Source organism: Monopterus albus, unplaced genomic scaffold (genome assembly GCF_001952655.1).
Source record: "Monopterus albus unplaced genomic scaffold, M_albus_1.0 scaffold39.1, whole genome shotgun sequence".
Lineage (NCBI taxonomy): Eukaryota > Metazoa > Chordata > Actinopteri > Synbranchiformes > Synbranchidae > Monopterus > Monopterus albus.
In genome coordinates, this window is record NW_018127919.1 from 1891945 (window position 1) to 1903548 (window position 11604).

General features: G+C 40.8%; 1 protein-coding gene across 2 annotated transcripts; it reads right to left on the reverse strand.

The window, feature by feature from the left end:
* Positions 1 to 1967: 1967 nt before the first annotated feature.
* Positions 1968 to 11108, reverse strand: atp1b2b (ATPase Na+/K+ transporting subunit beta 2b). Of its 2 annotated transcripts, XM_020599008.1 has the most exons (8): positions 11013 to 11108; positions 10685 to 10890; positions 5912 to 6040; positions 5716 to 5823; positions 5307 to 5512; positions 5022 to 5081; positions 4400 to 4495; positions 1968 to 3592 (listed from the first exon to the last, which is right to left on the reverse strand). In XM_020599008.1, exons 2-8 carry the CDS (start codon positions 10773 to 10775, stop codon positions 3428 to 3430), a joined length of 855 nt encoding a protein of 284 aa, XP_020454664.1. In that variant the 5' UTR covers positions 10776 to 10890; positions 11013 to 11108; the 3' UTR covers positions 1968 to 3427. The 2 variants fall into 2 exon arrangements, with proteins under 2 accessions (XP_020454664.1, XP_020454663.1); XM_020599007.1 differs by having other exon boundaries at positions 10685 to 11092.
* Positions 11109 to 11604: the final 496 nt, after the last annotated feature.

Consider the following 11604-nt stretch of genomic DNA (forward strand, 5'->3'; position numbering starts at 1 on the left):
TCCTTATTTGAAACATGAATTGTTGACTTTCTCTGACATTTGCTTTGGACCCTGTTGTAGTTTCATTCTGAAAACATCCTGAAGGTTTTGCACGTGAAGTCCTCTGAAAGCACTGCTCATTCTGATCCATTTACCATAATATCAATTTACTTTCATGGACTGTGCCTTTATTCTGACATAGTTATAATAATAATAATAATAATAATCAGTAGACTCCAGTGTTCAGAGAACTTTCACTGCAAGCTTTACAAGAAATAAGTCAGATCTTTCTACATTACAACAAAAACTTTTCTAACCAAGCTGTTAACATTTTGCCACTGACTGAACTAAATGATGAAAACCTACCAGGTAGCTCATAACAAGCTAATATATTTTCTCCTTTTTACAACAAAATAGCAATAAAAATACTCTTTTATAAACAAAACAACATTCTTTATATGTTTTCATCGTAGTAATAGACTTTGGCTAAATCGACTGATTGCAATATCTGTACTGTATGTTCTTTTCATTTTGATTCTTTGCTCTTGATGATACATGTTACACCGATTTTAGTTTCATCCTTTCAAAAAAATATATCATACAGCCACACATGAAATAAATATATTGCTTTTTGAGGACCTCTAAATTATCACAGGAAAATAAAATGATAAATGGAGATAAGAACTAACATTCTGACACTGGGGAACAACACAGTCTGTCCACCAGGAGGCACTGTTATATATAGTGACAGATGTTCCTTTTGTGCGTATTGTTATTACTTAAGAGTACGTTTTACAATAACACTGGGTCTACAGTATTGCCCTCCACCTGGATCCTAGCGTATCTCTGTATGTATCTCTCTGTATGAGGTGCTGCTGAGGACGTGTGATAAAGAAAACATTTTATATTCTGTGTTGCGATTCACTGAACTGAATAATAACGGGGCAGAAATAGGACTGAATTCTTTGAAAAAATGCAAAATCAATAAACCTTGTTTTACCAACATCGAAGACAATGACAGTGAAATAAGCATTTTGACCCAAAAAAGAGGAGCAACAGAGTGGAGTAAAGACGCTCAGCATGCCTGCTCTGGATTAACCGAAAAGATTAAGAGGTTCTAGAGAAATTAAGTAAAGGTTGTAGGAATGCCAGTGTCAGCGGACAGTCACAAAAAGCAAATGACTGATGAACGTTTGGGCAAATCCTTCTCTATGAATAACCCCTCAGCTATAGATCAGATAATCAGGTTAAACCCAACTGTCCTTTCTTTCTTTGTCAAGCCTGGATTTGATAATGGGTCCTCTTTAGACCACTGTGAGATATTTGTGAGCATACTGAGATATACACTGCTGTGAGAGAAATTAAGCTGTGGAGTTGAGCCAGACCTTAATGTCAGTGAACAGATGCTTGTGTATCCACATTTGCTGTGATGGCATGGCAGGATCACAGTCACATTGGTCCAATTTTGTAGCTGTGCCAAGCTAATGCGTCCGAGTTTAAAAGTGTGACTCCACAGATTTCTACAGCCAATATCTGCAGGTGTTTCTTCCAATTTTGTGTGCCCATACTGCACAATGAATGCATGTTAAGTAAACAGCTCTAGCATCAAACTCAGGGATAATTTATGATTTTTAAAGAGGTTCTTCAAACTATTCAGTAGTCACAATGGCGTTCAGCCTAATTTCTAAAACAGTGCAGAATACTACAACAAAAAACTAATTAAATAGAAAAATATCCTGTTCTATGTGGAAGCAAGTCTCCAGTTTTGATCATTTCCCACAGGCCCATAAAACAACACTGATGCACTAACATTCACATAATCAAGACTCTAGTCACTTCTTACAGAAGATGTAAACCAAACATTTTCATCTCCCAGATGAACAATTTTAGAGGATGATTATAAGCATAAATGAAACAAACCCTGCAATGGATTGGCGTGGATTGGCGTCCAGGTTGTACCCCGCCTTCGCCCGATTGCCGGCCGGGATTGGCTCCGGCCCCCCCCGTGACCCCATTCAGGGACTAAGCGGTAGAAAATGAATGAATGAATGAATGAATGAATGAAACAAAGGGAACAGACACAAACTTTCTACACCCTTCTTCTCCAAAACTGTACATACTGTAGATTAAAACAGCTTCACAAAAAATTAAATAATAAAAAAACCCCAGCAAAAAAGCGCACTTCCAGTGCAAATCAATACAAAATATGAAAATGGCATCTATTTCTGATATACATGAAATAGATGCAACACATAAAAAACAAAGTATTTTTTATTTGATTAAAAACTGAGACACGCAGGAGGGTAATTTTTGCTGTTTTCATGTGATACTCAGATTTAGATAGTAAGCATAGTCTGGGAGCCAAATTTTTGATTAGCCACTATGTGACTGGGAGTACTGGGGGTGGGGAGGGAGTCCTGTTTTTGTTTTTGTTGTTATTTGAGGCATGACTGATCATGTACCATCTGATCTTATAGTTCATTTGGCATCACTGATTCAACCATTTTCTCGCAACCCAACAATACCCATCTGTTTTCTAAGATGCTGCCAGGTCAATCAACCAGGGTGAATATCACAGAAATGTTCTCATCTGAAGATTGGACTAAAATATTCATAAGGTACACCACTTAATGAATATTGCACATTGCATGCAATTTCCCGACCTACAGTATGAGATGGGAATAGTGAACAGAACACACACACAACCACATAAACACGCGCTCTTAAAGCTTTTGACCTTGACTGTAACTCCTGCTTTTTTCAAAACATCCATCTCCCTCCATGTTGTTTGAAATGCGTACTTGCTGTGCACAAGCTTTAGAAGATTACAGTGTGGTCCCTCCTGGTGGTCAGTGGTTTATCATAACCTTGTTTCACACTTTGCGGAGAGGTGGGACATGGGGGCCTCCTGCCCTCATAGCACACTAAAGACAACACACACACACATGCAAAATGACTTCACCTCTGCATCCACCCATCAAGATAAACACGAGTCTACTGGATTATTCTTTTAAGTGCAACAAAACAGACTTACTGTTATAAGGTTACGATGCCGTATAGATACTGTATACTGTATTTTGTATTTGGTAATTAATGTATATTTATGTATAGAGGGATACTCTAAAAGGAGGCAGCAGGAGGGGAGTAACAGTAAAGTGGTGATGTTGCTGATTCTTGCAAACTCTGAAAACATCTTCACATCCTTTAGATCCCCTAGTTTGTCATGCAGTATAAATAGATGTCACCTCAAACTAATTAACACAAAAGAATTTGTCCCATAGCCCACAGACAGAATAATGACAGGATTATCACCCTTTTATTCTTGACTCCTCTCATAACCTACCTGGATGATTATCAAATCCTACATAGGGTGTGAAAACTGTGATTTGTTTCTGTGTATGTGCAATGCTGCAGAGAACGAAGAAAGCCGTGTTCAGGAGAGGAAAACCTAGTTGGAGTTGATTCTCAGCTTGAAAGACACTCTTCCAGCAAACTTGTCTCTTTCACTTCCGGCAGGAATATTGTTGGCGTTGATCTTGCACTCGATATTGACATCTTCATTGAAAGTAATGTTAAGGAACTTGACGGCAACCAAAGGCTGAGAATAGTTCACCTGTGAAAACAGTGACATATTTAAACATGGGAAGCAGTGTTTACTAGGGATGTAACGATACCAAAAACTTGTGGCATGATATTGCCATGATACAATATTTATCACGATATTAAAAAAAGATCCTTTACTAAATAATAAATCAGCTTTTTTAAAAATAATGTACCTAAAAAAATAACGCAACAGTCAGTAGCAGTCTTTTTATGAGATAAAATATTATTGCAGTACCTGGATCTTGTAAATAAAACAAGTCACACTTGCAGTGGAACATCAGCGGTTTATTTCCCCCTAGACAGGTTTAGATTTCTCTGTTCGGTGGCTGTGCCGACCGGCGGTCAGGTTCTGAGGAGGCTACTAGACCAGTTAAAGTGATGTGCACACTCGTGTTCCAACTTTCTGCGAGATATATCCAGGACTGTCTCACTCCTAAACAGGGCTAGTATTGCCTTTGTCTGGCAGTATTTGCAAATTGTTCAGCATTTGTCAATTGCCTTTCCGCTTGTAATTTCTTGAAACGGGAAAAATTAAATGCTTACTGCCACACTATAGCTCTAAAACTCAATGATCCATTATGTCAGTTTCAAATTCTGCAAGCACACCGTGAAACTTACAAAATAACCACATGTAGATAGCATCATAATCCCATGACATTATCGAAATATTTTTCTATTGTGATATCGCAAAATTACAAATATCGTTCCATCCCTACTGTCTGTTACACTATCTGGAAATGCAGAATACAAGTTCACAAATCCAGCTGCTAACAGTGGTGTTTAAGTTCCTCTGTTTTGATTTAATGAACAATCTCACCTGAGCTTTCTTGCCATAGTAAGGGTAGTACATTAGATTGAAAGTGCCATTTGGAGGGTAGTACACCAGCTCTCCAATTTTGTTAGAGTCTTCTCTCTGAGGGGGAGAAATCACATAAAGAGTTACGGTATGAAAAATCCCTTCACATACACTGTATGTTGCAGACAAAGAGGTTAATCTCCTTCTTTATATCTCATTTCCCAGCATGCCTGCTACCTACTGTACTGCAGCAGTCTGTTCAATGCAAAACACCTCATCTCGATGCATATACAACTACACTCTTCACTACTGCTATGAATATGCACATCTAATTTAAACTCTACGAACACAGGGTTTGTCCTCCTCTTACCCATTCATCTTTACCAATTTTGTACCTCTGAGAGTGGGCATATTAAAGGAACACAACAGAAAAATCAAGAGACCAGCAACACTCACAGGAGGTGTCAATGACAAAATGGCATGTAACACAGTGGAAATATGATAGTGGAACCAATACAAACATTAAAGGAAAATAGAGATGTGTTGCAGGCTGTAGATGAGAGTGAGGTACCATGGCTATGAATGGTCTGAAATCTAGATAGTTATGTTAAGTACTTCATTGTAAAAGACAAACAGGGTTTACCTTTGCACCACAGGTGACATATGGAGCCTGTCCATTGTTTCCTGGTCGCAACCCAATCACCTGGTGAAAAAGAGAGGCAACACGTTTCCAGTATTATTCCAGTATTATCTCATTTCACTCTTGAAAATAATCTTTAAAAATGTGACAGAAAACAACATAAATCTTAATATATTTTTTCCTTTACTGGTATAATACTGTCCTCATTCACAACCAGTCTAATTATCTCAGTCACTCCATGTCTCCTAGCAACAGCATCTACTTCCCCTCCCTCCTCCTCTTTCATACCCGATTCATCTTGATGATGATGCATGGCTTGCCATCCTCGTATCCATAGCGACTGTTGTCTAATCCGGAACAGTTATAAAGAGAGCTGCGGTTGAACTGACAGGAGCGCTTCGGGTTGTTCCTCACATCACCGCTGTCCTCCTGCACAAAGTACTGGTCGGGGGTGCACTCGTCATTTTTCTGGGCCTGGATGGAGTCGTTGTAGGCTGCAGAGCAGAGGAGGGCCGGGGTTTATTTTGTTTATAGGGGCTTATGATTCAGCTAAAACCCTAGAGCAATGCAATCTCCTACCTGCTGACTGCAAAGGACTTATCTCTTGTTGGGTAAAAACAATTCATTCTGATCACTGGATAATCCACAGCAGTGAGCTTTTTGAGTCACAGTAAGAGCGGCCCAGAGCCAGACTTACGTAACAGGAACTTGTCCAGAATCTGAATGTATGTGTCCCAGGTCTCAGTTTTCTGGATTGAATAAACAATGTCAATGGTCTCACTTCCTTTGGGTCTAATCACCATGCCTGTGAGTGACAGAGAGACAGCAATGAATTCAGGACAGTGCAGCACAGTCTGCAAACTTCATGCAGTTTGTGTCATTAGTCACTGCACCTGGTGTGGCGAGCCTGTCCTGCCAGGTTGGCTTGTGGTCATCCAAGGTCTGCAGCATGACATACATGGTGAGTGCAAACAAGCCAGCCAGGAAGATGTAGAAAACTAGATAGAAGAGAAGGATAAGACCTACAGAAAAGAAAGAGGAGAGAGTTGGATTAAAAGATGAATGATGCAAACACAAGTCAAGCAAATGTGAATTACTTAATTTCACACTTCACAGATAACCCTAACCCTACTGAAAAACATGCCAGAAATACATGTGTCTCACATATCCTGAGTGGTACATAGTATGGCTCAATATATTCATATTTTGTAGTAGTTAACTATGCCTAGGTAGCTGAGTAGCTACTTAATGCCTTTCAGTAGCTAAGCTAGCTAATGCCCCTGCAAAACTCAAACAGTCATAGTTGTTGTTCCTCAAAAGGTTAGCTAATTTATACTTCATATATATATAATCATTTTCTAATATATATGTTGACATACTAGGTTAACAGTTTGTAGCTTAGAGACAAAGCCTTCATTTCACTTTAACTTCAAATAAATTAATTTTAGCCCTATTCATTTTTAAACCCTACAGTAGTTAGCAGCATATACACTGTATAACACTGCAATGTAATGTACAATAACTGATTGAGATGAAGTGTTATAAAAACAGGCATTTTCTAATTTACATGAACTACTGCCAAGGACGTACAGCGAACAACTCCCCTTCCCCTGTGATCACCTTTGATGCAACGATACAAAGCATGACATCAGTAACATGCACTACAGATGAGGAATGAGATGTGGAAAGTTTCTCAGTCATGTAATATTACGTATGTTTACACGTTGCTTGCTTGAAAGAGGCATGAGTTAGATGCAGATTATGCATTACCAATACCATCTTATGTAATGCGGTGACTGCTGCACCCAGACGTGTGTCTCACATTACACTTGTTGAGCTGCTATGGCTGTGCACTGCGATGAAAGGCTCTTTATTTATGCATGAAGGCTACTATCAGACTAACGTCTGCAACTAAGTAAGTAAGTGTGGGCCATTTCATAATTACCGTAATGCATAAAAAACTTTGATTTTTGCTGTCTGGTTTGACATGTACACAGGAGGCCAGTTAATGCTCATTAAACTCTGCAACATCTGCTTCCCTTTTTCTCACACATGAACAACTCTCTTTTAAATATGTATCCACAATATAATTTATAATAGTCATTATTATTATTTTATATCAATGATAACACACCATGGTTTAAATTTAAGTTGCTTTCATTAATTAATGGCCAAAATGTAAACCATCTTAATGCTTGCTTTCCTGATGTTCTTGCCTGCATCCACTTGACTGAGACAGAACTGTGGTCAGTCCTCAAACCTGAAACAGTGGGAATTAAACCAGGGCTGAGCAGCTGGTGTCTAGCCAGTTTCATTATACACATAGTTGCCATGTCTACAGAAGAGGGGGAATGATGGCAGAAGGAGATGCAGGAGGAGGGAGAACAAGAGCCCCCTGGAGATAAGGCCACAGGGTTGGGAGACTACAGGCCACCATGGAGTAGAATTATTTCATGAATAGTGATAACATAACATTAGACAGAAGGTAGGACTACTGATAAATCCATACGTTTTTTAAAATTTTTCTTTTTGATTAATGGTTTACGCCCTGCGATGGACCGGCGACCTGTCCAGGGTGTACCCTGCCTTTCGCCCAATGCCGGCTGGGATTGGCCCATTTGGGACTAAGCGGTATAGAAAATGAGATGAGATGAGATTAATGGTTTACACCAACACAATTTCCCAGAGCTCATGGATGCATCTTTATATTGCTTGTTCTCTCCAGTAGTCCAAAAATGATTAAATGTATAAGATGAAAATCTGATTCTCACATTTGAGAAGCTGAAGCCACTGAATATTTAGAACTTTTAATTGATAAATGGCAAATTAAAACTCAAATCAAACTTAAAACAGTTCCTGGTTCATTTTCTGGTGATTCATTAATCAATTAACCTCCTTGTTTCTCTAAAACATCAAAATGAAAAATCTCTGAAAAGAGTGTCAGTCAACCCAGTAACCCACTGACGTCTCCTGTTTGGAATCATAAGATACTTTTGAAGCCGCTGTTTGGTCTCTTCTGAGTCATTCATGCTTACACAGAAAGCAGGGAAACATGAGTAGCATTTTCTATATCATATCCCCTAGTTTAAGCCTCAACACCTGAGGACAGTGTTGGGTAGCAGCAGAGTGTCCTGACCATGTGCCTCTGGAGAGCCCCCAGCATGAAGCTCACTGGCTTTGTCAGCAGGGCCAACATGGCATCTGCCTCCCCACACAGCCAAGCTTAGAGTCCAGCGCAAAATGTCAAACATGAGCCACTCCATGGGGGGAATTCATAGAGTGCCAACTGGATGAATTTGAGCTAGTGTGTGTATGTGTTCCATCCAATTGTTCCTTGAATTACTGGAATCTGAGGTGAAAGGAGTAAATGACTGAGTACGATTTCAGTCTGGATGCCACCTTTAGCATGGAAAAGACCCAAGCTGAGTCATTAAATATATACAGATCAGGCTCCAGGCCCTGGACTGAGCCAGAGGCACTACAGCGAGAAAAGCATCAGAGCTGGCATGTGGCTGTACAAAGTGTTTACGTGTTTTTCTCTGTCATCCAGAGGGGATCTTATATTAACTACAAATATGACACCACCCAGGGGACACTGGGTGGACACGTGCGTGAAGGGTCGAGTGTGCAGGGTGGCTTTCCCCCTAGGTTCACAGTCTGCTCTCTCAATGCTTTCTGATGATGGACAGTGAAGTGTCTCCCTTACACCCTGGCTCTGCTCACAGATGACAGTTGAAAGCAAAGAACAAAAGGACAGGGCGCCATGGTTCAGCATCCTGTTCTTTCTTCAGCGATAATGACGGGAGGTGTCTCTTTTCATTTAGAATTAATTAGGAGGACATGCTTTGTAAACTGGTATCAAACAGACCTCTGAACTAAAAATGAAAAGGTCTGGAAAGAGAATGGCTATAGCGTTGAGCTGCACATCTTCTGTCAAACTAATTATTATCTTGCATACAGTGTGCAATCTTACAGAATGAACTGCAGCATGATTGTGTTCCCTTTTGGCCTTTTAAGGTTCTTTTCACATGCTGGAGCCTTTTGTTGTTTATGGAAGTGGGAGGTACAGAACAGTTAATTAGTCCTATTTTAAATAGAAGCAGTTATTTGACCATGTTTGCCTGTCAGCTGGTGGCAATGTAACTTCACAATTGCAGGACTATTCTGCTTTATCAAGGTTATTTTCATAGTTTTTTACACAAAGCAAGACACAAAAAAGTGTACTGTGTTTCCTCCTTGAACGTGCCTTTGATCAAATGCTCTGAATGTATATTCTGCTGCTTAAAAACAAGTGTGATTGGTATATTAAAGGGATGGGAAACCTGACTAGGGGGTTTGCTTGCTGCGTTCTTGGTGCATGTTGAGATAAATGGGTTTAGAAAATGGATGGACTGCAGACAAAGCCACACAGTCAAAAAGTGTAAGTACTGAATATACAGTGTATGCATCGATGGAAAGGAAGTGCGAAGGCGATATGCCAAGTTTAGCAGACCTACATGTAATGGCTAACTACAGAAATAGTCTAATTAACAAGCCTGAGAGAGCACATCTTAAAAAGGCCACCAAACCTCAAAGTGCCTGGGACGCACTGAGCTGGATTAAGTTGTACGCTGTGGGAGGACTCCAGTAAAAGGAAGCCACAGTCAGTGACTGAAAACTCTACACTAATAACACAGTGTTCATTCATGGAAAACAATCACCAGAACGCTTTGCAAGTAAAACAACTTCAGCATCATTGCAAACACAGATACTAAACTTCAGCATTGTCATTGAGGTGATGTCCCCAGAGAAAAGATCAGAACTAATCTAAATTCCTGAATGTGCTTTACATCGTTAGAACATCCTGAACTGAAACCTTCCCCCATCAGATGGTGAACACATTAGATTAGGATTATATCCCTCAGTGATTTACACAGGGTGGGAGGGGCTGGGTTGGAGGTAACACAAATAGCATTTGGCCCTCAGCTTTACCCAGATTAAAATGCTCCAGTGTCATTAGAACAGAGCCCTCGCATTTCATTTATCTTTTAAATGGCCACCGACTGGCTGCACTGCAGGAAGGCGCACAGTATCTATTGTACGGCAATGCTGCATCTTTAAAATCCAACCCGATTTTGAAAATGAACGATGTGATGAACACTCACTGGATAAAGCTATAGCCAGACAAGCCGAATTGTACTTAACTTCAGAGAACCATCTCCCTAGAAAGCAGCAGAAGGCTCGTTAAAGTTCGCCCGTCTGACGCGCTCCACAGAGAGGAGCTGCGCTTTGCAACAGACTGGAACCTGTTTCAGCAATGGAGCCTTAATGTGTCGATTTCATATCCAGAATAAGACCATATGTCGCCACCCCTATGTCGAGCGCACTGCGCAGGGAAAGCACCAATTAATAAATAATGAAGGAAAGCAGGCAGGATGGCTGCTTTTTTCTGCCGGCTTCCACAGGAGCGCTGCCGCATTCACATTTCAGCATCAGACTATGGACAGCGACAGCCATCTCATTATCTGAACATCCAGGGAATATAATCAACACAAAACACATTACGTCGGGGCACAATTTATATCATACCTATACATAATGGTTTCTGAGGACGTCTGATTCCTTGAGGAAAGGCTTAAAGCCTAGGGACCATGTTTGCTGCATTGCTGTAGCTGGATAGTACTTACCCCAGCTGCTCGCCGTCCTGCCCAGAAACTCCCTGGTCCTCGGGTTCCATACAAACTCCTTCCAGCCGCCTTTTTCCCCAGCCTTTGCCATTTTGTCACCAAAGTTCGGAGCTCTAATAAAAGCACTGTAATGCAATGGGCGCCGGGTTGAAACAATGGGCCACACACCGGAGAAGGACAGAGAGAGCCCTTATGTAGTAGCGCGTCTATAGGAAGAAGAGAGGCAATTAAAGAGGTATACTTGAACTTAAAACGTACAAAAGAATGGAGTTTGAAGTAACCGATTTAGCAACGGGAAAAACGCACTGGTCCTACACTGAGCACAGACCTAGGAACTGCCCTCCCCCCCGGCTCTTGTCTGCATGCCGCAGAGTTTTGATGAGTGGTGCAGAAATCTAGTGATACTGCGGTAAAGCACTCCCTCCGCCTCTCTCCACAGGCACCCCCGCCCTCCCAGACCCCCCGAAGGTGGTCCCCACCTCCTCCTCTAGCCTGGCCAATCATCTACACCGCGTCCTTCTTCCTCACGGTCACGGTATGAACGACAACCGGCAAAGCGAATCGCGTGGTGGCTCAGGGCAACACGTTATAATCTCCCAAGCTCTTATAGTCATGTCCCCATGCTAAAACCAACAATCTATCTCTCTGATATTTCTATAGGACTATAAATTGTCTGTTATTCAATAAAAACTACTATTATAATCTCAGGGACGCTATTAATTTAGATCATGGTTAAGTTTTCCAAGGTCCAGATGTCATAGATGCCTGCTGATGACAGAAATGTTTATCAAATGAGACCCTTTAGATAATAACTTAACCGATTAGAAGATGGTGGATTTTACACTATAACTCATTTGGAAAATTGTAAAACTAGCTGCATATCTGCTTCATCTGACCCGAATGACATTTTAGCAGTGGCA